The following is a 26880-nucleotide window of genomic DNA, read 5'->3' as shown; positions in this document are numbered from 1 at the left end:
AATTAATCTATGAAAAATTAAATTAAACATTATTACCAACCTTGGTTTTTTATTATTTTGTACACTTGGGTCTGTTTTTATGCGATTTTTCCTTTCTCTTATTTTTGTATGTAGTTCAAGTCTTTTTTTATGTGAATTGGCATCAAAAAATAAAAAAATTAGACTAGTGCAGGTTACAACCGTTAAAGTGTGATTGTGTCACTGGCACAAAGTTAAGCTCAAATCTTACATCTTATTCAAGAGATGCTTTATTGGAAAAAAACAAAAAAAGCACTTGTAATTCGGATTGAAGATTTATCTCAAAAAACGATTTCCCATATATCGCTCACTCCTTTCAAGAACGTCATAAATCAAAAAACTTGATTTTTCAGGAGAACGTTTTTAAAGTTTAAAAATATAACACAATGTATTAAAAATAAATTTCAAGCCACTTATTGAACTTTTTACTGTGCAACACATCTTTTTAGGTAAACCTGAAGGTTTTTTCTCCATTTGAAAAATATTTAGTTTATTTAAAAAAATTATTGAACAATACCTTTTCTTCAAAATACAAAAAACACATCTTTCTGCCCTGTAGCGGGTAAATATTAAGTTAAAAATATGCCTCTTTTGCTCGGATATAGAACATTTTTTGGGCATTCCGAAAACATGCACAACTGAAAATTGACGATTTTTGATTTATGACGTTCTTGAAAGGAGTGGGCGATATATGTTTTCTTATTATTTACACAAATACTTTAATTTCATACTATTTCTGTGAGCCTAAGCGGCTCATTATTAGAAATAGGTATGAAATTGTGTTAGAGTGAAATACCTACATATTTTAATCATCGTCCCTCCTTAAAACAGTCACCTCTGATTCTATGAAAATAAGCGTCCTTCCTTTATATAAATCTATTGTGACACGTGTTTTGATGCACACTGCTAAATTTTTTAACACAGTATGTAAAGTTAAGTCTAAATTTAAGAGTTGTGTCTATGGGACGTCGAAGGATGAAGAGGGGGTAGGAACTGATTTTTTTTAATCAGTGGGAATATGGAAAGTAGGGGGCAGGCTTTAGTCATTGTAATATTGTTTAGGTTTGATTATTGGTCATATTTTAAAGAATATTTATTGTTTTAAAATGTCGCAGTTTATGACTTTTTGTATTAATAATTTTTTAGTATTATTGTTATATGTCTGATTATTATCTATTAACTGAGTAGAGAACTCTTAAGAAAAATTAAGAAAAAGTTTTGTTTAACAAGTGAAATTTAATTAAAAATGGAAAGAGATATTACCACTAAGTGACTGCCAAATAAACCAATAAAATCATTGTATTTTTATTTAGTAACACACATAAACTAATACAATGCATTTACATGTGTATATTAATAATTACAGGTTTTTTGGGCATTTGGAAGGCAATACACATTTGCCTTTATTGTCGAGTAAATAACCTTTCTTGCAGAAGCATCCTGCCTTGCACATTTTATTACACCGACGTTTCTTCTCCCTGCAAGATGGTGGACATGATGACCCGCACTCGAGGTACTCCATGTGTGGCTGCTTGCACAAAGGCTTGGCTGTAATCATGTTGAATTGCATTTATTTTTTACAATTAATTTTTAATAATTAAACCTTATCCACTCCCTAAGTGGAGCGTGTGGAGTTCACAAACTGTCTCCAGGCTTTTCTGTCGGCTGCCAGCTCTTTGCATCCTCCCAAGTCAGATCTGCATCAGCAGTGTTGTCGCAATTGTCAGCAGTGGTCGTCCTAGGCTGGATGTCTTTTAAAAGAGGCAAGCTTGATTAAGGCTCTCAGGAGACATGCGGAGTACATGGCCAAGCCAACTGAATCGCCTTTTCTTGACGACAGTTGTGACAAAGATTTGCTGGGTCCTACGTCTTATCTCTTCATTTCTCACAAATCCTGAAATTCTCCGCAGCCACCTATTCTCAAAGCTCAGTACACTGCTGCTCTGGGCCCTTGTAAGGTACCATGTTTCACAGCCGTATAAGATAACAGGAGCAATGCAGGCATTGTATAGTTGGCATTTGGTCTTCACTGAGTAAAACCGAGTATTTTTACAAAGTCATCAATATCTTTAAAATCATTAAAACAAACAGTTCTACATAAATTCACTTTAGTAGCTTAAATTGCTTGGTATTCCTCCTTAGGATTTTGGGCTTAGGGATGGGTATAGAGCATGGGGGGGTTAGCCTGTAAGTGAAGGTGGTTTGCTAATAGGGCTGGAGTCCCCTAGTAGGGTTACTAACATTCCTGCTGTTGTTACCCTGGTTATAAGAACATGGTGGTAAAATGTACACATTAATTAGTATTGACTTAGATGCCCCGCTGAAAGTGATAGGGACTTTGAAAGCATTAGCAATAATTTTTGTCTTTTATCGCAAAAAAAATTGGCGTGATTGATTTAACACCTATAAAGAGGTAATCCTTCCTTTCTTGTGATGTGTAACTAGTACACATTACTTGTAATATCTTTAATATCCCGATAAATGTAATTAATACTAGGTTCAGATTTTAGGTATTCCTCTATAATATATTTACACATTGAATATTTTTTTGGTAAAAAATTACCACTTACAAATCCGGCACATCATAGAGATATTTTGCGACAATTTGGGAAAAAATTGTTCGATAAAATCAAATATGTGTCAATGAAAGACATAGGTATATTCATCCTAAAAAAAATGCTTTCACATCTCGATGCGACGCTATTCACATCTCACTCTTACGAGTTGTGTTTCTATGTAGTGATGAGCAGAGTCGAGACTTGCATGCGCTACGCGTGTATGTAACATGCGCTGCAGTCAGCAGTAGCTTTTGGGCAGCCAACTGAGGTGGTTTCCTCGCTCGTTTGTGAACATAAGTCAATGATTTTTTTTATGTTTTGCATAAGTCAATGATTTTCATGTTTTCAGCAATCAATAAACATTACATTTGACTTTAAATAAAATAAATTTAGCCAATTATTTATAAACAGCTACGCAAGGATCAAATCAGATGGCGAACTCACAAGTTCAGTTCTCACTCCAGTCGGAATCAGACAAGGAGACAGCCTCAGCCCATTTCTTTTCAATTTGATTATGGATAAATTGATAGAAGAGCTACCGACTGGGCGGGAAAAGAACCAGCAATGTCTGTTACGCTGATGATGCCGTCATTATAGAAGAATCCGAAGACGACCTCCAAAGAATGTTTCTCAACTTCCACTTGACATCGGAAAAGTTCAACATGATGATATCCATTGACAAGACTAAAAACATTACCATATCAAAGAGTCCAGTTAGATGCAAATTAGTTGTAAATAACAGAATTGTTGAAGAGGTGATGAAATTCAAGTATCTTGGAGTAGCTACGGTGACCTCTATGGTGAGACCCAGAAACAAATTAATAAGGCTGCAGTTATATCCGGATGCCTCAGAAACTCGGTGTGGAGGAACAAACACATGAGAATAGAAAGTAAAATGAAAATAAACAAAACATGTGTTTGACCAATAGCCACTTATGGGATTGAGGCAAGAGCAGATACTTCTAGAAAAAAATCTCGACTTCGAACCTCTGAGATGAAGAGTCTCCAATCCATAACCGGAAACACATTGCGAGACCGAGTAAGAAATACCGACATCCGGAGCATGTGTAAGACGGAGGATATCATGAGGTGGGGACAACAACGAAGGCGATACTGGAATGATCATGTAAACAGAATATCAGATGACAAACTTCCACATATCGCCCTTCAAGGAATTCCTGAAGGACGCAGACCCCCAGGCAGACCTCCAAAAAGGTGGAAAGACAGCTGAGAATCAACATCCGAAGAGCCACAAGCGGAGGCTCAAACAGATCCTTAGGATCTAGAAAAAGATGAAGAAGAAGAAGATTTATAAACAAGAGCAGAGAGATAGTTGCTGACTGATATCAAGGTCCGGAAGGTGTCTAATCTAGGGCATGTGCTGAGAGGAGAGAAGTACGAGCTATTGCACCTAATCATAAAAGGCAAAATAGAGGGTCGATGAGGTGTGGGCAGAAGACAGATCTCCTGTGATACTCTTAAGTGATAGTCGACATAGGGGGACCTGACATGACACGAACAGAAGAAGAGATCTATAAATGCTATTTTTTTCATTTTTACATTTGTATTGATTTTTTAAGTACAGGAGATTTTTTAAGCACCATAGAAGCTCTAAAGCTTAGCAAGAAACAAATAAGAATCCAAACCAGGACCTTGACAGGACACAGCAGACTGAGGGAACACATGTCAAAAATCGGACTACATGACTCTTCAGTTCGCAGATTTTGTATGGAGGATAACAAAACACCAATCCATGGCGTATCCTTGGAGGACCACTTCTACACTCCGAGAAGGTGAAGCTTGTGACCAAGACAGGTTGTGAGCTACATGACTCACGTAGGTCTTGAGAGTGAGCTATGATGCAGAGAGAGGTCATAATAGACCTAATATGGTACAGAGAGAGGTCTATGTTCAGAGAGAGGTCATAATAGACCTAATATGGTACAGAGAGAGGTCTATGTTCAGAGAGAGGTCATAATAGACCTAATATGGTACAGAGAGAGGTCTATGTTCAGAGAGAGGTCATGATAGACCTAATATGGTACAGAGAGAGGTCTATGATACAGAGAGAGGTCATAAAAGACCTAATATGACAGTGACATATGATACATATATTTATAGATGGCGTTCACAGCACGTATTATTTTACCGTCCCGCAAAATCAATACATAAAAGTGATTTTTACGAGTAACAAAAACAATTCCACTAAAATGAACAACCAGACGTCGCGATGTTCTTGTGGAATTGTGGTGAATGAGGTTCTAGCCTTTATCCAGCAAAAGATGGATGTTATGGACGAAGTCAGTTTGGGCCAACTATGTGAATTCTTCAAGGAAGACGAAATAGATGCCGCAAAGGCAATCTTAATAACCTACGTGCCTGCTGCACAAACCAGAAGAGTGGGCGAAGGTAAAAAGAAACGTAATATTAACGATAATATTAAAATTTTGAGAGAGACAGACCCAGATACTCTGCTAAAATTTGCTGTGCTAAACATCAATAGATTGCCTCCCATCACGTTTGACTATATTGATGTTAGTTCTCTACTGAGAGAGTTGACATATCTAAAGAACGAAATCCATAAGTTGAACATTGAAACGCCAAAGAATTCGGAATCGATCCAATCTCTAAAATGTGAAGTAGCAGAAATTGAACAATGTTGATTAACAATGTAAAATTTGCAACGATAATGAAATTTTTCTCCTACAGAAACCTGGTTGATGAAGGACGATCTTAACTTCCTGAATAGTATCCACAAGGAGTTTTTGGCCACTGGAACATCAGCAATGAACTCATCCGAGGAAATAATTCAGGGAAGACCACATGGAGGCGTAGCTATACTGGTAAGGAAACAAATTGCTAATGTAAATATTATCGAATGTGGTGACGATCGGATGGCGGCAATAACCATACAACATAGCCATGGAGTCAATCTTTTAGTAAACGTCTACACGCCTGTTTTTATGGACATCTTGAGCCAAGTTACAGCCATCGTAGATGAAACTCAAGTGAATGAGTTAATTTTTATGGGAGATTTCAATGCGCCCATACACAGTAAGTTTATGGAGGAATTAGATGCCTTTTCCAAGGAAAACGAGTATAGTATTTATGACATGAAAAACTCGACATCAGCTCCTTTACGTTCTTCAGTGAGGCTCATAATACTACCTCTTGGTTGGATCATTGCATAATATCCAGTACGCTCGAACAGCGGATCACACATATCTATATTGACGACAGCCAACAGATGTCCGACCATTTTCCACTACATATACAAGTGGAAATGAAATGTAAATATACATCCAAAAGCAATACTCAAGTAAATGACGAAAAAATTCATTGGAACAAATACATTCAAATACAACTGAAGAAATACCACGATAAGACAGAGTCGCTCTTGAAGAAAATAAAAATTCCTTATGATGCTTTAACATGTAAACAGTGTATAAATCCACATCATAAATTCATTATTAAAGAATTTTACGAAAGTTCGAAAAAAGAGTTAAAAGCTATGCGAAATGCCACATAACTCGCATTTAAAGTGAATGCAGGGGGGCCCAAAAGCGGAAAACAAAAGACAGGAAACATTTCAGGATGGAATGAGCAAGTAAAACAAAGCCATATAAATGCCTTCAAAGCGTAGCTTATATGTAGAGGGAAAACCATCTACAGGACCAGTTGCCCAGAAGAGAGCGGAAACGCGAAGTATTTTCAAAACAAATCTACGTACGGTGGAGAATAATAGAAAACAGATACAAGCTGATATATTGGCAAAGAATATGCTAACTGCTGATTTCAAAATGTTTTGGAAACAAACAAATAAAATGAGATCGTCCAAAGACAAGACCCACAGAAATTGATAATATAATGAGTGATGATAATATAACAAACTGATAATATAACAAACTATGGAAAGCCCACTTTAGTTCAATGTATGAGAAAACAGGAAGTGCTGAAAATTGTAATATTTACAATAATAATGATAACAATATGCATGCACTGAGTCCTTGCATTATGCAAGTGAAGGAATAAAGCCGCCAGAGGAGACGAGATTTGTGCTGAGTACCTTAGATGCTAGCGCGAGAATACATGTACTGTGGACGCTAGCTTTCACAGCAATGTTCCGGCACTCGTTCCTACCCGAGTCTCTGTGTACGTCAATAATTATACCTATTGTAAAAAACCCTATGGGAAATTTAACAGAAAAAGAAAATTACAGGCCAATAGCAATTTCCACCATGCAAAAACGGCAAAAACCATAGAAAACATTATGATTGAGAAAGCTGTGGAAAACCTAAAAACGACCGACACCCAATTTGGTTTTAAAAGAGGATCGGGAACGGACACAGGTATCTTCGCTGTTAAAAATAATATAAATATATATGTGCGCCAAAATACGCCAGTATATGCCTGTTTTCTGGACCTCAGAAAAGCATATGATACAGTAGTACATCACACTTTGGAAGAAAAAATACAAAAGTCAATTGAATGTCCCACGACTAAATGTATTTTAAAAAATTGGAACGAAAATCTCATATATAGAGTAAAATGGGGGACTGAAACCTCAACTCCGTTTAAAGCTCAGCGAGGATTGAAACAAGGAATTAAATCCCCTAACCTATTTAACCTTTACGTGGATGCATTACATGATAGGTTAAATCAAGAGAATGCGGGATGCTCCATAGGAGGGGGGAGAGTGAATACCATCTCATACGCCGACGATATGGTCCTGATGGCACCATCAATAGCTGGCCTACGTAAACTAATTGCCGTTTGTGAATGTTATGCCATAGAAAACGGCCTAGAGTACAATGCCTAAAAATATGAGCTTGTGGTGTTTAAATCCAAAAATTACTCATTGAAGGTACCGCCCATATTTCAAAATGGACAAGAAGTTAAGCGGGTAAAGAGCTTCAAGTATTTAGGACATATCCTATAGGAGAATTGTGTGGATGATGAGGAATCGTGCTCATTGCGTGCGGTCCAATATGCTGACACGCCGCTTTGCCCACTGCTCCGCGCAGGTAAAAAATAGACTTAATCAAGTTTTGTGTACGCAGCAGTACGGCAGCAAGCTGTGGTGTAAGGTTACACAACAAAACTTAAAGAACATGAAAATATGCAATAATAACGGTTACAGAGCTTTAATGAAGTTACCCCGACACATATTACAGCGCATGTTTGCCACAGCATGCCTACCACATTGGGATGGCCTATTCCGGGAGAGGCTGATGAAGAGCTCCAACCTGATCATAAAGCGGCTTGTGGAGCACAAATCTCTCGAAATTTTCCTTTCGCCGTTTCTTTTCATTATTTTTAATTTTATTTGTTTATTATATTTATTTCATTTAAAAAAAAATGCTGTAAAACATATATGGCTGACTAAGTATTGCACCCACCACTTAGTCAAGCTGGAGTAAAGAATTATTATAATTATTATTATAAGGAATGCAAGATCTCTTGACCTTATAATAATTTTAAAAAGGGGACTGTTAAGATATAAGTTACAATAATAAGAATAAAAGGAAGCTTATGAACTGGTGTATATCTTACGGCACTTGTTGGGACTGATGCACTTTCCTTCGTGGAGAAGGAATCCCTTTTTGCAGAAGCAACCAGACTTGCACATCTTGTTACATCCGGGGGACCTGTTTTCACACGTGGCAGGACACCAAGACCCGCACTGATTGAATTCTTCATTCTCTTTTTTACATTTCATAGCTGTAAATAAAAGAAAAATGTCAGACCAAAACTTGCACAATGTGATAATTTTATAGATTTGTGAACAAAGCTTTAGACACACTCCAAATATTGTGAAACTGAAATATTGTATAATCCCTTTCACATGCTGGTATCGATTCAATTAATTAGGAAGTATGGCTGATTGTGGCGTCATCTGTTGCAAAATTCGTAAAGGGTACATATATATATTTAGCTTACTATATTTGAGCTATAAACATACTACATACTACTAAAAAAACGCGCTTGGAGTGTCAGAAATGAAGACTCTAAGAAGCATATCAGGCAAGAGTCTTCGAGATAGAATGAAATGCCAGGATCAGGGAAATATGCGAGTTCGAAGATGTCGTTTGATGAGGAAGGCAACGAAGGAGACAATGGTATGCGCATGTGATGAGAATGGAACCATCCAGACTCCCCCACATCGCACTGTACGGCCAACCCCATGGTGACGATTCCCGGGCAGACCACCAAAGAGATGGGTCGATAGCTAGGAATCGACATGGCAGGAGGCTAATCCTTATTAAAAACAGGCCGCAAGGCCTACAATAAGAAGAAGAAGAAGACATATTACCTTGATCAAAAAATTCCCAGAATCACCACCGTGTGGCGTTCTCAGTCACCCGATTTGAGTTTTCTTTTTTTCTTAGGTTGCCACATCTGTCATTAATATTATAGCTTGACATTTGTAAAAGTGACACCATATTGAATACATCTGCGATTGTGCGTGTTTTAGATTTTTAGCAATTTGTATTAAAATTTTGCGGTTTTAGTGGTGCGACGACATTGAAAATGCTAGAACAGTGTTTCGACAACGATATTCTGAAGAAAACGAACGTTTCAGAAGTGGCCATGAGTCCGTCAATAATGATGGACGCAATGGCAAGCCTTCGACATCAAAAAACGACGAAAACATTAACAAAATAAAAGAATGGATGACCGTAAGCGGCAAATTGACAATTAGAAAGATAGCAGAGGAGTTAGGCATCGGCTTTGGATTTGCTCAAGACGTTTGGGTGAAGCAATTTGCCAAAAATACCAGATTTGTGGGCAAACAGCTCGTGGATCATGCACCGCGATAACGCACCGTCACACAATGCCATCGTTATCAGTGACTATATGGCTAAAATCGGAACAAATACTGGCAACAAAAAAATAACTTGGCTCCCTGCGACTTTTTCCTATTCAGTCGACTCGAGAAACCGCTCCCGGAACGCGTTACAGCATCCGAGATGACATCATGGAAAAATCGAAGATGGCTCTGATGGTCATGCCGAAAACCGATTATAAAAAATGTTTCGAGGATTGATCAAGCGCTGGCATAAGTAAGTCGATGGGGAGTACTTTGAAGGGGACAATATCGATTTTGATGAATAATCTTGTATTTTTTATTTTCTGAAAATATTCCAGGAACTCTTTGATCAAGGTGGTATAAGTGGACAAACCCAGATTTGTAAACAAAGACTTAGACTAACTAAAAATATTGTGTATGATATTGTTAGTTAGTTAGCATACATTCTTCTTCAAACCCGATAGTGCATAGGGCACTGCATCATATAAATGCGGTGTTATTTTGATCATTAACACATGAAGGAAAGGTGATCAGCCCTCCGCTTCAGGTACCAGTCCTGGGTAATATTAAATAAATATTAGAGTGAAAAAATCACTTATATTTATCTGACCCCCCTCCCTGGGAATCGAACCTGGGACCTCAAGTATGGTAGCCGAGCGTACTGAGGGGGACAATATTTTTTAATAGGTTTATTAAAATTGATAAATAGGACCAATTTACAACATTTTGAGTGTGTCCAAATACTTGTTCACAAAATCTGGATTATCTCCAATTACAGGAGTTATTTTCATTTTTTTTTTTTTTTTTTGACATCTCATCAAAGATGAAGAAGAATATGGAAGTCTGGGCATTTACGGGGCTGACGACCGTCATCGGCGTAAATGCCCAGACTTCCATATTCTTCTTCATCTTTGATGAGATGTCAAAAAAAAAAAAAATAAATAATAGGATCAATTTAAAAGTGAACCATGCAGTACACCAGAATTGTAATCTGTTTTGTTCAGAGAAAGATATAGATTTGGCAAGTAAGCAATCACACTTACGACATTTATCGACAGAGATGCATTTCCCCGCATGGAGTACGTAGCCCTTCTTACAGTAGCAACCTGGTCGGCACATGTCCTTACACCGAGGTTTTCTGTCCTCACAAGTGCCCCGACACACGGACCCACACACTTGGAACTCTTCATTAGGTTTGTTGCATTTTACAGCTAAAAATATTTACAACATTTTGAGTGTGTCCAAATACTATTTTTAATACTAGTATTTGGACACACTCAAAATGTTGTAAATAAATTATCTGGTCTAATTATAAGCTTAAATAATAAAAATGAAAATGGTATTTTCTGGCGTTTCTTATGTGTGTGATTATAATCCAGGATTCGGACCTCACATACTAATATAAGAGTTTCTGCTTAGTAAAAAGCTTCTTTACATCTCACCAATAGATGTCTCTAGTGAAGTTCTAGTGATTCACGAACAAGGTTTCTAAATTGGTTCATGTATAAAGAACTTCCAAGAATTTGAGTAGTGTGGTTGTCAATAATGGGTAGAATTGGTGAATGTTACACGTGTGTAAAGTGATCACTTAAATCAGCCGATGACGGTCGTCAGCCCCGTAAATGCCCAGACTTCCATATTCTTCTTCATCTTTGATGAGATGTCAAAAAATAATATAAAAATATTTACATTTTTTTTATCACATTTTCAGTTTAATAATAATAATATTTGGCAAAGCACTATTTTACAACAAATCATCTGAAGGGTGCATTACATGCACTATTCAGATGATTTGTTACATCACTTAGATGAATGTGCGGCAAAATGATGTATGATAGATGCTCGAATGGCGAAATAAGGAAAAAATGCAAAACTGAGATAAGCATTATCGATAAAATTAAGAAAGGTGTGTTGAGATTGTTTGGACATGTGGAACGAATGAGTGAGGAAAGAATCGTAAAACAAATTAATAAAGCGAATGCAGTTGGAAAAAGGAGCAGAGTAAGACCGAGAAGGCAAAATCAGGTATGTCAAATACTTGAAAGCCGCCAGGTCAGGGGTCAAAATAATCGGCAGTTATGTATGAAGAGATGCAAGAATGTGGAAGAGGTGAAGAATGTTTGCAAAGACAGGGTGGTATGGCATTCTATTCTCTCTACCTACCCCTGCGGGAAAGCGGCGTAATTGTTAGTTAGTTTTCTTTTTCTTCCTCTAACCTTTATCCGCACCCTATGATGCATAGGGCACTGCGTCATATTGACAAAGTGTTTTCTTGATCGTTACTTACATGAAGGCAAGGTGATCACTCCTCCGCTTCACCAGCCCAGGGTAGTATTAAATATATATTGGAGTGTAAAATCACTAATTATTGAGTGGTTGGTTGGAAGATATTGCTTTTTAGCAATACGCCCGCCAATGTACTTATTTATTTTTTGTGCATGAAGTTTAAATAAATACATTTTTATTTTCACCCCCCCCTGGGAATTGAACCCGGGACCTCAAGCACGCACAGAGAATTACTTAGGGTAGGCAGTTGAGGTGGGTAGTAAGGTAAGTTAGGCACTACTTACTTGGGTAAGCAGTAGAGGTAGGTAGTAAAGTAAGCTAGGTAGTACTTAGTGATGTAGGGTATGTGCTGATTGCGTTTTTTGTCATGTGGGTAAGTTAGGATAGGCACTGCTTTTCTGCCTATATGAAAGGCACGCCCATGCCAGCACGGTAGCTAAACACGCTAACCATTACACCACGGAGGCGGACCAAGTGAAAACAGTTACTAATTTATAAAACTAATTTAAAATACTTACGGCACTGATCCTTGGGAATGCATGTCTTACTGGCATCCAAGAGGAATCCGTCCTTACAAATGCAACCTATAGCTAATCCCTCTACATTGCACGGTGTCTGTCCAGTCGGGAACTCACAAGTGGGAGGGCATCCCGGAGGCGCTATCGTGAAAACAGCGTTAGGATCCGTACAAGCTGAAAATATGGTAATTATTAAAAAAAAAGTCAATATTTTTAAAATACCACTTAATGAGTTTTATTCAATTACACACGACTAGTTTCGAAAACTACAGATGTTTTTATCTACAGGTTAAAAGTTAAACTAATGAGGAAAACATATTTAGTCATATATAGACGTTGGTAGAGTAATAAATAGAGGGAGGGTTAAGAAATGGGATTTTTGTAAAAGGAAACATAGACAATAATGGTGAAAAAGCATATTATTAATTATCGTTTTATCAGAATTTTTTTTTATGTATTTCTTAATTTTCTAAATTGTTCATGACTTGACCTATGTCTGTAACTGAGTGTAATAATTTAAGTGTATGTGAGTTAAATATAATAAACTAAAAATTATAATAAAACCCTTATCCGCACCCCAATGATGCATAGGGCACTGCGTCATATAAACGCAGTGTTATCTTGATCGTTTACACATGAAGAAAAGGTGATCAGCCCTCCGCTTCAGGTACCAGTCCAGGGTAATAATATTGAATAAATATTACAGTGAAAAAAACACTTATATTTATTTTACCCCCTTGGAAATCGAACCCGAGACCTCCAGAACGGTAGCCGAGCGTGCTGACCATTACAATACGGAGTTAAATAAAGTAAACAAAATAAACACATTAGTTACGAAAGTTGGTTTTAGAAATATGTTTTGACATGGGCGATATTAGATCGCATCGAAAGAATGGTGAAAGAAAAGAATCAATAATATTTTTGCATTGTCTGCTAGACAGCAAAGCAAACGTGACAAGAAATTATTTGTTTAAAGGTGGAGACTGACTGGAGCATTTCGTCCTAACATAACGTAGTAACATTGCTCGCGGAGAGCATCCGAAACTATGGATGGAGAGCTCGGCTCGCTGTACTGACTGCCTGATGCTCGCATCGTAACATGTTACGTTACGACGAAATGCTCCAGTCAGTCTCCACCTTAAGACGTGTTTTTTGTATATGATGTTGAAGGTGACTGAAATCCTCAAAAATGCATACCCTGCCGTAACATAAGGTTTCTGAAACGCACAAATATGTGCACGCCACAAACAATATGTTAAAAAAACATGCAGAATTGATTTTGTCAATAATACCATGCAAATGATATCTCTCTCAGAAAAGTGCGTCAAGTTGTGTCGGGTTGTGGTTCCACGGTTAGTGTCCTTGACTCTTGAGTCAGACTTTCTGGTTTTGAACCCACTCTACCACAATTTGATACCTATTTTAAATAATGAGCCGCTTAGGCTCACAGAAATAGTATGAAATTGAGGTCTTTTTGTAAAAAATAAAAAAAATAAAAATATATGTGTCCTTTACGTACGACTGAATTTCAAGCTGGATTTACATTGAGTCAAGTTCCTGACGTCATTACTGGCGCTGAGAATTGACTTAAACTATTCTCAATATTATTAATATGCTTTTAAGCATTTACTTTGTAAGTAATAAGTAAAAATGACTTACACTGTTTACACAGTCGAGAATATTGAAGACAGCACTGACGCGACAGTGCTGTACTGACGTGAAAACAATTTATACGATAGCAGTACCGAATCAGCACTGATTTGCCTTAAGTTTGAAGTCAGTTACTGTCTCAATGCATCCTGTCTTTAAGTCCGTTAGAAACACTGACTGCGGTTCCCAGTTTCAAGTGCGTTTCATTTACAAACAAGATAGTTAAAAGACGTTGTTCAACAGTCAGTTAAGCTCTACGAATTTTCATGAATTCATACTTAATAAAACACTTACACTTATAGGCCCAAGAAACGCCGCTTGAGGTCCGCTCCTGCAATTGCTTATGTGATATTTGTAATCAAATTGTCACTAGAAACTTATTATGAACGCTGATAAAATAATGTTTAAAGCCATTATTTTTATTGGGCTATGTAGTTTTTATCATGTATCTTTTTAAATACAATTTCTTTTGGTCAGTTTTACTGATTTAGATCCCCAAAACAAATAACTAAATACATTATAAGGCCGCCGAAACAAATAATTAAACTGTCATAAAATAAAATTGAAATAATAAAAAAACTCAGGAATGGCGCCAACAGCAGTGGCAGAAAAGATGTTGCCATATGAATAAATATTGCATAAATTTATTTGGGATGCCATAATAATAAAATAATGTTGCCAAAATTAAATTTTGTACAAAGAAAACTTTGGAGCTTGCTGTAGTTCAAAAACTAGCATTGGGCGCATAAATACGTATATAATACAATGTGAAAATTATAATTATATTATTTTTGGTTTTTTAACTCAATAAATTTAATATATACTAGTGTGTTTAAAAAAAATAGTCCAGTCCACACACTACACAATATAATCGGCAGTAAAAGGTAAATATATGTACTTCTAGCATTACCATACTAAGAAACACATAATTTAGGTACCTACCTTGTAAATCAAGCTGTAAAAAAGATTAGACAATTTTTCTATATTTTATAATAAATATTATTGTAATCTCATTGCTGAAAAAAATCTTGAACATCAGATCCTTTGTTTTATTAATTCCGTTTGTGAGGATATGAATTAATGTATAACCGATGGAATGTTCGGTGATCTGTTCTTAATAAACGGATCCACTGATGCAGATCTTTTGAATGACCGGTTCTTTTAATGTCTTTGATGAGATATTTATCTAACTTACGGCAGTTCTCTCTTTTGGTGCACTCGTTGTTCTGGTTCCTTACGTAACCAGAGATGCAGTCGCAGCCACCTGGGCACGGGAAGAAGGGGAGGCAGGCGATGGGAGGACCGGTACTCATAATGGAGTCACAAGAATCGGGGCAGGGGTTCTTACAAGAACTGTACACCTCGTTAGGACCAGGACAACTGTAATCTATTAATGGCAACATTGAATGGTAGCATAGATCACATAGAATAGCATTTAGAGAAGAAACTATAAAAGCATTTACGTATTTACATCAACCTATTTGTTGATTCAGTGAGTACAATTGCCAGTAATAAATATAAGTATGTAAGAACAGAAAGTCCTCTACTTACGTGATTAATTCGTATAAGTCGAAAAATCGTGTAAGTCGAAAAATAAATAGTTGCGATTTTTTTAGATATAAGTATGGTACGTAATAATATACGCTAGTTTCAAAGGATATGGTACATATCGCTCACTCCTTTCAACAACGTCATTTATAAAAAAAAGGTTTTTCAGGCGATCGTTTTTAAAGTTTAAAAATATTATAAAATGTATTAAAAATAAATTACTAGCCACTTATTGAACTTTTTACTGTGCAACAGATCTTTTAAAGTAAAACCTGAATGTTTTTACACCATTTGAAAAATATTTAGTACATTTAAAAAAATAATTAAACAATACCTTTACATCAAAATACAAAAACAACACTTTCTGCCCTGTAGCGGGTAAATATTATGTTAAAAATGTGTCGCTTTTGCTGGGTATAGTGCATTTTCTGGGCATTCCGAAAACATGCACAACTGGAAATTGACGATTTCTCCTTTCAACAACGTCATATATCTAATATATGACGTTGTTGAAAGGAGTGAGCGATATGTGAAAACAGAATAGATCTACAAGCATATATTAAATAAAAATATATTTTTAGAAGTTATTAATTAGATACGTACATAATTATTTATGTATCCAAAAAATACATAGTTACATTTATGTTCACACTACTGGTTTATTGTTTATATTCCTCTATTTTTGGTAATTGTCGTAGTTTGCATTGGCACTGTTTTTTACATAGTGTTTTAATTAAGTATCCTACCTTCAGACAAGCCTTTAAACATTAAAGGCTTTGTGGGTTAATTCTTTAAAAAAAATCTTTTTAAAAATGAAAACATGGAAACTAAATGTTTTTCAAGTCTCTTACATTTTTAAATTTAAAAGTACGAAGTCGAAATTGCGTAAGTAGAGGATTTACTGTACATGGATTGGATCTTACCACATTCAGTCCTGGGGATACATGCGCCATTCTCTCTGACATATTCGGGTTTGCAAATGCAAGTATTGGCTTTAGCATCACAATTTTCTGTGCAGTCTGGTAGCGGGGTTAGGTGACAAGATGGTTCACAAGGGGCTGGACACGGTACCATCATAGTATTGGCTTCCGTGCAACCTTAAATTATAAGCATAATAACATTTTGAGTGTGTCCAAATACTTGTTCACAAAATCTGGATTATCTCCAATTACAGGAGTTATTTTCATATTATTTTTGACATCTCATCAAAGATGAAGAAGAATATGGAAGTCTGGGCATTTACGGGGCTGACGACCGTCATAGGCTTGTTTAAGTGATCATAGCCATATTCTTCTTCATCTTTGATGAGATGTCAAAAATAATAAGCATAATATATTGCTTTCTATAAATATTTAAATACAACTTTATAAACATTAACCAACTGTTGGGTATGTTAGTATATGTGGAGGTCCTCACCAAAACGTAACATTTGCGAGTGTTTTTGCCTAGAATTTTCACTCATGAATTACATGAAATTATAGTAACTTTAAACATAAAGAGTAAATCCACTCACGAGTAGGCATAGGCTATGAAACTTATAAAGTTGAAGCCTGAGTAGGGACATGATAAACGGTGTTGCATAAGCTGTAGCTAGATTTCAGAGTCACTTGGACGTTAGGTAATTAAAAAAAAGTAACATTTCCATTATAAATGATTTTAAGTAATCAGGAATTCTAGCTTGGTGCGATTTAATGATTTCGTATTGGTTTAACACTGGATTAGTCACGTTTTGTCGAAAATTTAATTCAGATTTCGATAGAGTACAGTAAACAGAACAGCCTTTTGTCCGCCTCCGTGGTGTAACGGTCAGCGTGTTTAGCTACCGTGCTGGATGGAGGTCCCGGGTTCGATTCCCAGGGGGGGGTGAAAATAAAAATATTAGTGATTTAACACTGTAATATTTATTTAATATTACCCTGGACTGGTTCCTGAAGCGCAAGAGTAATCACCTTGCCTTCATGTAAGTAATGATCAAGATAACACTGCGTCAATTCGATGCAGTGCCCTATGCACCATCAGGTGCGGATAAGGGTTATAAGTAAGTAAGTAAACAGAACAGATTTGCATTTAAATGATTTTTTTGTACATTTTGGAAATGTAACTTTTTATGAGGTCTTCCACATATATTCTTTTACAGAGATTAAAAAAATACTACAATGGAAGATTATAATATCGCTAGAAATAAGCGCCCACATTTGCTTCCGCACTGGATTTATTTTTCAGGTATACGATGTAAAAAATATTGTGTTATCTTCTTCATACAAGTGTAGTGGTCAGCAAGCCAGTCAACCCTACTGATAATAAGAGCGAATTCTCAGAAGTCAATCACTGCAACTATGCAGAACAAAGGAGGCACTGACCGGGAACAATGGAGTGCACACGTCCCATTGCAATTTGTTTTGACTAGCATTTCAAGACAAAGGAACAAAGAGTTCCCAAACCATATAAAAGGGGAACAGCCTCGGCCTCCCCATCTCACTCCTCCACCGGGAGCTCGTCGAGTACCATCTCACCCCTACACTGGGAACTTAGCCGGTACCACCATACAACCGACGCCCGTCTACCGACGTCGTCACGAGAACACCGCATCAAGACCTCGCTACGATCTCCAGTCCAGCACCCTCGTCAACACCACGAAGACACTCCGTCCGTTGATCAGACCGTCGTTCCTTCTCACCACCTCCCCAAACAAGTATTTCACGTGCGTTTATCTCTTTTTTTTAGAACAATGTTTTATGTTGCTCAAAAAAATACAAAAAAAACATTGTGCACTAAAATAATTGGTTAATCCCGAAGAAAGGTCGAAAGGTATCTTCAAGTTTTTACGTCGGTACGATTATTATTATACTTGAAAATAATCCAAACTAAACAAACTGAAGCTAAACTGGCAGTGCACAACGGAGTCCTGGTTCCAACTCTAATGTATGGAAGTGAAACATGGAGTTGGCAAAAGAAAGATGAAAGTAGACTGAATGCAGTCGAAATGCGATCTCTCAGAAGAATGTGCGACAAAACGATGTATGATAGATGTGTGAATAGTGAAATAAGGAATGAATGCAAAGCTGAGATAAGCATTATCGATAAAATTAAGAAAGGTGTGTTGAGATGGTTTGGACACGTAGAACGAATGAGTGAGGAAAGAACGGTAAAACAAATTTATGAGGCGAATGTTAGTGGGAAAAGAAGCAGAGGAAGACCGAGAAAAACATGGCACGATCAGGTATGCCAAATACTTGAAAGTGGTCAGGTTAGGAGTCGTAACAATCGGCGGGTATGTATGAGGAGATGCATGAACGTGGAAGAGGCGAAAAATGTTTGCAAGGACAGAGTGGTGTGGCGCTCTATTCTCTCTGCCTACCCCTGCGGGGAAGCGGCGTGATGGTTAGTTAGTTAGTTAGAAAATAATCCAGTGCGGTAGCAAATGCAGGCGCCTATTTCTTAAGACATTATATTCGCATCTCAGGTTTCAAAACGTACCCATCTCTTCGTCAGGACAATCACCACACCTGCATGTATGTGACACTACCATAACATTATTCACAAACATACATTATAGGGAGATATGGAAAATTCCTCTGTTTGATTTGAATATGGTTGAAAATTAAAACTTGTCACTTTACACTTTCATCTTTCACCTTACATTTTGACATCCTTTTGTCAAACACTCTTAGAGCATATTGGTTTTCGGCCTGACTAACAACGCGTGCGATGAATATTTTAATTTTTATGTAGGTGTTGGTGTGTGAATAGTATTATGGTATGGTGTTTAGTGTTACTTGCATGCTGTAATGATTATCTTGACAAAGAGATGGGTACCGTAGAACGGGGCTTCTTGAACTTTGATGTGTTACTTGAGCCCAGTACAAAAAAAATCTGTATTTGGTCTACAATAATGAACGTATAAGTGTCACATATCAGGGAAACAATGAATCATGTCGGTACGTTCATTATTGTAGACCAAATACAGATCTAATTTTTTTGTACTGGGCTCAAGTAACACATTAAACAAGTAGCCCCGTTCTACGGTACGTCTCGAAACCAGCAGACTAACATCTCAGTAAGTGGTTATATCGCTCACACCTTTCAAGAACGTCATAAATAAAAAAAACTTGATTTTTCAGGAGAACGTTTCTAAAGTTTAAAAATATAATTCAATGTTTTAAAAATAAATATCAAGCCACTTATTGAACTTTTTACTGTGCAACAGATCTTTTTAGGTAAAACCTGAAGGTTTTTTCTCCATTTGAAAAATATAAAGTATATTTAAAAAAAATAATACAACAATACCCTTTCTTCAAAATGGAAAAACAACACTTTCTGCCCTGTAGCGGGTAAATATTAAGTTAAAAATATGCCTTTTTTGCTGGGATACAGTACATTTTCTGGGCATTCCGAAAACATGCACAACTGAAAATTGACGATTTTTGATTTATGACGTTCTTGAAAGGAGTGAGCGATATACCAAACATTTTGTTATACTATTTTTATTCAAACTTTTAATGAACATAAAAGAAAATCAAAACATAATTGCAGTATTACAATTATCTGATGGCTGACATGTCCCGTTAATCCTTACAAAGTTGGGAGCACATTTGCATGCAGGGATGCAACTCATGCCTGGTGACAAAGCACACGGTTTCATGATGCCGGTCATGTATGAAGGGCAGTCCCATTCTTCTCGACAGTCATGGGGGGAGCAGTCAACGAGGATCTCATTTTCTCCACATATGGGCACTGCAAAAGAAAGAGGTATCTATAGTGAACTTTGATTGTAAATGTTTGCATGTGCCATTATAGTGGCTATGCGCTTTTTTTTTATTTTTAGATGGGGGTTGCATTTTTTTTTGAATTACCTAACGTCCAAGTGACTCTGAAATCTAGCTACGGCTTATGCAACACCGTTTATCATGTCCCTACTCAGACTTCAACTTTATAAGTTTCATAGCCTATGCCTACTTGTGAGTGGATTTACTCTTTATGTTTAAAGTTACTATAATTTCATGTAATTCATGAGTGAAAATTCTAGGCAAAAACACTCGCTGGGGGTTGCATTTATTATGTACAAGGTTTATAGATCATTTACTGGATTTTTGTTTCTTCCAGCTAATTTAATATGTTTTTATTTGAATCTGTGTTGGGAACAGGAGGGATAATCTAGTGTGGGCCAAACAGGAACTTCTCAGCATTTGCTCATTGCTGAGAGGAAACTACGTAAAACTCCTCAGGAGAAGTCGGATTGTTGACTGTCATCAGCAGACCTTCCGTTCCACTAGAAGAGGGTTCGGCATTTTGTGTCCTACTTTGGCTATGCGCTACCACCACACTATGGAGGCGGACAAACATATTCTACTCTTATATCTACGAATCTTATCACAACTGTAATCATCATAAATCGGATAGCATTAAATATAAACTATGTTGGCCCATCCGTTAAAACAAGGTTTCCCCAAAAAACCTTTTAATTCCTTGCGACAAAGATTTTTAATTTCCTGTCCGTAACCATTAAGAATTCCAGTAGTGATCGTGTCTTTAAAAACAGTGTCCGTCGATGGTTGCTTCTCGTTGGAAGGGACAAGGTAGAAAGTGAATTAATTAAAGTCCAGGTGTAATTATTTTATCGTAAGAACTTTATACTGTAAATTGTTATTGTATCTATTGTATGTAATGTATATTATCTAATAATAATATATATTTTTTGTAATAACATGCAAGTATTTCGACTCAACACAGGCCATGCCTAAAGAGCCGTAATACACATAGTAAAAAAAATGTATGTATCTATGAAATAAATAAATTAAATAAAAAATAAAAGAGATCTTCCTCGAAAGACATCTTGAGGAAGACTAGAGAATTCATGGTTGCTACAGAAATATAACATGTTTCCAAGGCATGGCCTAGGTGACGTTGTCGATATTAGAAGGACCTACAACTTGAGGATTAGGAGAGCTGACCCCAACAGTCTGCAAAGACGATAAGTTGCGATGGAGTCATGAAGAAGAGGATCCACGAATCTAATCACCCTGCTTTCATATACCAGTATATAATTACAATTCAGTCAAAATATTGTCAATATACTCGTACTCGTGTGTATATTATAGGTATTTTATTTATTGTTTCGGCATTAACTTTGTGGTAAGACATGTTACAATGATTAAAGAAAACACTTCGTTTTTACCACTTGAGTTTTATTATAAACTACATGTTTCAGAAGTTAAACTTCCATCATTCAGGTCTGTATAATAACATATTTATTATATATGTTATTATACAGACCTGAATGATGGAAGTTTAACTTCTGTAACATGTAGTCTAAAATAAAACTCAAGTGGTAAAAAACGAAGTGTTTTCTTTAATCATTATATTATAGGTGTTTCAATTTGAGACGAGGCATCTATCTGCATCCGTCTGAGCATCCTAGGGCTTATAACCGGGCTTTTGTTTTTCTAATATTCATTAACGGCATTATAGCGAAACAGTGTAAATAGGGGTGGCGTTAAGCGGGGTATAATTGTACATGTATTCATACTTACAGCAAGATTCTCTTGGCACACAGATGTTTGCGTCATTCCTCACGTATCCTGGAAGGCAGTTGCAGCCGGGAGTGCAAGGCTCGCGGGTGCATGGCTCTCGAGGGTACGGGCTAGTAATGAGGGTGCATGTTTCCATGCAAGTTTCCCTGCACGTTGAAAAAACTTCATTCGGTCCGGTACAGGAGACTGGAATAAAAGTATGCATACTGTAGACACCCTTGCGAGTGTTGTAAAAATACTACTGACCCTAATATGCTATCAATGATGCATAAGACACTGGATCTAATCAATGCAATACTACTACTGGTGCTACTACTAGCATTTCTCCGAAGGGTTAGACAGAGAGGATGGAACGCCACTCTCTTCTGTCCTGATATGCACTCCTCGCCTCCTTCACATCCATACATCAAGTCATGCATGCCCTCCGATTACGCAGACTTTTGACACCACCAAATTTTAGGTTCTGATTGATCAGTATTATTATAATTAATAAGTATGTATACTGTAGACACCCTTGCGAGTGTTGTAAATAGTGTGGGTCTGAAAGATATTTTTTTAAAGCGGTTGTCGTAAATAGTGAAGATCTGAAGGTTGTTCTTTGAGGCGGTTGTAATAAATAGTGTTGCTCTGAAGGTTGGTCTTTAGGCGGTTGTAGTAAATAGTGTAGGTCTGAAGGTTGTTCTTTAAGGCAGTTGTAGTACATAGTGTAGGTCTGAAGGTTGTTCTTTAAGGCGGTTGCCGTAAATAGTGTAGGTTAGAAGGTTGTTCTTTGGCCGTTGTTGTAAATAGTGAAGGTATGAAGTGTGTTCTTTAAGGCGATTGTCGTAAATAGTGTATGTTAGAAGGTGTTTTTTTGGCGGTTGTTGTAAATAGCGAGGGTCTGAAGGTTGTTCTTTAAGGCGGTTGTTGTAAATAGTGAATGTTTAAACCTTGTTCTTTAAGATGATTGTCGTATAAGGTAGGTAAATTTAATATTCTTAAGTATACTTATAATCAAACAACATGGTTCCTGAGTCATGAAAGTGTGGTGGCAATATCTGGATGTAACCAATATTTAACACTCTTCTTATCATTTATCGTTCTCTTGGTATAGTAATACCACTAAAAAACTCTACTACGAGGGTCACAACCCTCAGTAATGAGGAGTAAGACAGAGAAAAATATATTACCATACCACAAAGTTAACAATGCTTTTGATATACAAAATCGGTAGTGTAAAGGTAAAGGGGTATATCAGTCAAATTTTTCATTTTCTAAGTTTGTTCCACAAAATGTCTAAAATAGTGTATTCCATAATCTGGAAAAAAGATATAGCTGTAGTTGCAATACTTATTTAGTTTTATTGAGATATGTTTATATAAAAATACATAAAACAAATGAGTTATTTAATTTCACAAGTTGGTTTTTGCTCTCCTGTAAAATTTGGTCCGAGACAGATATATCCCTTTGCCTTTACACTACCGATTTTGTATATTAAAAGAATTGTTAACTTTGTGGTGTGGTAATATCTTCTTCTCTGTCACACTCCTCATTACTGAGGGTTGTGACCCTTATCGAAGTAATAACTCTTCTCCAGTTATCTCTTGACTGCACTGCACGTAGCGCTTCAACCACCGAGGTGCCTGCTGCTGTCTTAACTTGATCGGTCCAATATTTTAATAATAATGTAGCGGCCAATAAACCGCTAAACATTAGTAAATTCTCAGAATGCAATCACTGCAACTATGCAAAACAAAAGAGGCAGTGACCGGGAACAATGGATTGCACACGTCCCATTGCAATTCGTTTTGACTAACATGTCAATGGACTTTGATCATCAACCAAGACAAAGGAACAAAGAGTTCTCAAACCATATAAAAGGTGAACAGCCTCTGCCCCCATATCTCATTCCTCCGCCGGGAGCGCGACTACGAAGATCGACATCTCATTCCTCCACCTGGAGCGCGACTACGAAGTTCCACATCTCATTCCTCCGCCGGTAACCCGACAAGTAACACCGACGCCGTCACGAGACCACCGCATCAAGACCTCGTTACGATCTCCAGTCCAGCACCCTCATCAACATCACGAAGATACTCCGGCCAGCCCGACAGCCCATCTACGCCGCTACAACACCCCTACGACGCAGCCACGTCATCGCTACACAGCACCACCTCATGTAGCCTCTCTCGACCAATAAATACCTACTCAATAAGACCGTCTTCTTCGTCTTCACCACATACCCCAAAATAATAATAATTTTTTTTAATTACCAGTAGGTGTGAACCAGGATCAACACGAAATGGATAGTAAAATGGCTATTGGTATACTCACCACATTCTTCCATTCTGACGCATTTCCCAGTATTTTTGTCTCTAACATATTCAGGAGTGCAGGCGCACCAATATGCTGATGGATTACTGCATACAGCACTGCAATGCTGGACCCCATCGCAGCTTGTCTCACATGCCGCTGATAAACAACTAATCATTCGGGTGTTGGGTTCCGCACACGCTATGAAGAAAAAAAATGTTTTTGGTTCAACAGACCAGCATTTACCGTTAACAGTCCAAAAACTATATTTCGTATCTCATCGATTGAATTTACTTGCAAGAATAAAGGGAAGATATGTGTCTAAAACTGAATATATAGGCCTAAAAAAATTAGGTTATGTATTAGAAAATGTACATTAACACATTGTTCACGGCGTGAACATATTATATTTGTGCGTTTCAGAAACCATATGTTGCGGCGTTGTGCACATTTTTGTACATTTCAGTGCACTTTCAACATATCGCTCACTCCTTTCAACAACGTCATATATAAAAAATCTTCAATTTTCAGTTGTGCATGTTTTCGGAATGCCCAGAAAATGTACTATATCCCAGCAAAAGCGGCATATTTTAAACTTAATATTTGCCCGCTACAGAGCAGAATGTATTGTTTTTGCATTTTGAAGAAAAGTTATGTTTTAATTTTTTTTAATGTACTATACCATATATTTTTCAAATGGAGAAAAAACCTTCAGGTTTTACCTAAAAATATCTGTTGCACAATAAAAAATTCAATAAGTGGCTTGGTATTTATTTTTAATACATTGTATTATATTTTTAAACTTTAAAAACGTTCTCCTGAAAAATCAATTTTTTTGATTTATGACGTTCTTGAAAGGAGTGAGCGATTTGTGCGTTTCTGAAACCATATGTGGCGGCGTTTGCACATTTTTGTACATTTCAGTGCACTTTCAATATAAACAATTACCACATCTTACAAGTCTAATTTCTTGTCATGTTTGCTTTAAAGTGTAGCGAATAGGTGTCGCTATAATACAAAAATATTATAGATTTTTTCATGTGATTTTCTTTCATTGCGATCTTATATCGCCCGCGTCAAAATGCATTTGCAACATGACCAAATTCAGGGTAAAAATGGCAAAAACTGCTTCTTTAAAAAGTATGACCTCCTAGTTATAAAAAAAGTTTCAATTTTCAATCATAAGCGCATGAGAATTGTACAATGTCACATATTTTTAGAGCTTCTCTATGGTGTCAAGCTATCACAAAGAAGATTGAAGTATGTAAGTAGTGGAATGCTAGACGATGTATTTAGATGTAAAACCTTCTTTAAGCAACTATGTAGAAACTGCTGGAATGCGAATGCTTAGATGGTCAGCTGGAGTGTCCCTTAAAGACAATATAAAAAGTTCACGTATTCGTGGGTGTAACAGATATCAACAGTACGGTAGAGGAAAGGCAATTAAGATGTTTTGGGCACATAGGATGCAGAGAACCTGATCATATTGTAAACCAGGCTATCACCGTGGATCCTTCTCAAATAACATCTAGAGGATGACCAAAGAACTCTTAGATACTGAGTAAAGAAACGCATCTTATGAGCAGCAACAAGTGGTGGTTTGTAAGCGCGCCATAATCTGTGATTCACCTCCACAACATGATTCGAAGGCATGGCCTAGGTGACGTTGCCCAAGATAGAAGGACTTACAACCTAAGGACAAAGAGAGCTGACTCCAACAGTCTATGAAGACGATAAGTTGGGATGCAGTCAGGAATATGAAGAAGAAGCCACCCTTCGGTTCACATTACATAGACCGAGTTTTCGGGATTCTACTGACTTGAGAGTTTGGTTTTACTGTAGCGCTGAGCCGCTGTTAAGAGCTGTTGGAGAAAAAAAAGTTTGACATGACCTTGATGTGGCACAAAGAGAAGAAAATATACTCACTGCATTCCTTTTGCAAGATGCAATTTCCAGAAATGTTGTCTCTCACGTATCCAGGTTTACAAGTGCACCAGTGTCCATAGCATTCCGCCTCACAATACTGCGTACCATCGCAGTATGTATCACATGTCATTGTATTACAGCTGATTGCTCGTGAGTTAGAATCCGGACAGCCTAATGAAAAAATGTTATTTTTTATCATTTATATTTGCAATGTTCCATGTCTGTTTGCTGTGCTGGTCGGCGTATACGGCGGCATACTTCCTACCGGAAGATGTTATATTTTGCAAAAAATACATCTTCCGGTAGGAAGATTAATTTCGTGCCACCCGTATATCATCGGATGAACTATCAGAAAACCGTCTGTGGTTTTGTTTTATGTTTTACTTTATAGCAAGGTACACTGTATTGTTGGGTAATATATGCAAAATTAAACACAGTTATTGGATTGAATTCTAGTTTTATTTACTGCCACTGGCAGTGTTTAATAATGTCTCAATAAGACGAAACGCGTCACATATAATATATGTAAATGAAATTAGAACTCAATCCTATAACCGTGTTTAATTTTGGATATATCGCTCACTCCTTTCAATAACGTCATAAATAAAAAATCGTCAATTTTCAGTTGTGCATGTTTTCGGAATGCCCAGAAAATGTACTATATCCCAGCAAAAGAGGCATATTTTTAACTTAATATTTTCCCGCTACAGGGCAGAAAGTGTTGTTTTTACATTTTTAAGAAA

General features: G+C 36.9%; 2 protein-coding genes across 10 annotated transcripts; one reads left to right on the top strand and one right to left on the bottom strand.

Annotated features, from left to right (window-relative positions):
* Nucleotides 1-1309: 1309 nt before the first annotated feature.
* LOC148308159 (mucin-6-like) lies at nt 1310-16480 on the bottom strand. 2 transcript variants are annotated; one of them, XM_088262196.1, is made up of 6 exons: nt 16313-16480; nt 15037-15228; nt 12192-12365; nt 10431-10598; nt 8130-8297; nt 1310-1566 (listed from the first exon to the last, which is right to left on the bottom strand). In XM_088262196.1, exons 1-6 carry the CDS (start codon nt 16464-16466, stop codon nt 1379-1381), a joined length of 1044 nt encoding a protein of 347 aa, XP_088118322.1. In that variant the 5' UTR covers nt 16467-16480; the 3' UTR covers nt 1310-1378. The 2 variants fall into 2 exon arrangements, with proteins under 2 accessions (XP_088118322.1, XP_088118323.1); XM_088262197.1 differs by lacking the exon at nt 10431-10598 and having other exon boundaries at nt 16313-16470.
* Nucleotides 16481-17660: 1180 nt separating this feature from the next.
* On the top strand, nt 17661-24113 carry LOC148308158 (uncharacterized). 8 transcript variants are annotated; one of them, XM_088262191.1, is made up of 4 exons: nt 17661-18090; nt 19970-20138; nt 21922-22116; nt 23496-24113. In XM_088262191.1, the coding sequence occupies exons 1-2, from the start codon at nt 17726-17728 to the stop codon at nt 20031-20033; spliced, it is 429 nt and encodes a 142-aa protein (XP_088118317.1). In that variant the 5' UTR covers nt 17661-17725; the 3' UTR covers nt 20034-20138; nt 21922-22116; nt 23496-24113. The 8 variants fall into 8 exon arrangements, 5 of the variants coding, with proteins under 5 accessions (XP_088118317.1, XP_088118321.1, XP_088118319.1 ...); XM_088262190.1 differs by having other exon boundaries at nt 17662-18090; nt 21943-22116; XR_015837713.1 differs by having other exon boundaries at nt 17667-18081; nt 19923-20138; nt 21943-22116.
* Nucleotides 24114-26880: the final 2767 nt, after the last annotated feature.

This window comes from Brachycentrus maculatus, unplaced genomic scaffold, assembly GCF_059751285.1.
Source record: "Brachycentrus maculatus isolate JH-2025_06_01 unplaced genomic scaffold, ASM5975128v1 h1tg000175l, whole genome shotgun sequence".
NCBI lineage: Eukaryota > Metazoa > Arthropoda > Insecta > Trichoptera > Brachycentridae > Brachycentrus > Brachycentrus maculatus.
The sequence above is the reverse complement of the archived record's forward strand: the minus strand, read 5'-3'. Positions and strand labels throughout refer to the sequence as shown.

What these genes read in the sequence shown, in the direction of transcription:
- LOC148308159 (XM_088262196.1), bottom strand. Translation starts at nt 16,466, where the DNA reads ATGATGGTACCGTGTCCAGCCCCTTGTGAACCATCTTGTCACCTAACC. An exon ending in CATTCCCAAGGATCAGTGCC is followed by an intron (nt 10,599 to 12,191) that starts GTAAGTATTTTA and finishes AAATATTTTTAG; the next exon opens with CTGTAAAATGCAACAAACCT. An exon ending in CATCAGTCCCAACAAGTGCC is followed by an intron (nt 1,567 to 8,129) that starts GTAAGATATACA and finishes ACATGATTACAG; the next exon opens with CCAAGCCTTTGTGCAAGCAG.
- LOC148308158 (XM_088262191.1), top strand. Translation starts at nt 17,726, where the DNA reads ATGCAGAACAAAGGAGGCACTGACCGGGAACAATGGAGTGCACACGTC. An exon ending in TCCCCAAACAAGTATTTCAC is followed by an intron (nt 18,091 to 19,969) that starts GTGCGTTTATCT and finishes ATCCTTACAAAG; the next exon opens with TTGGGAGCACATTTGCATGC.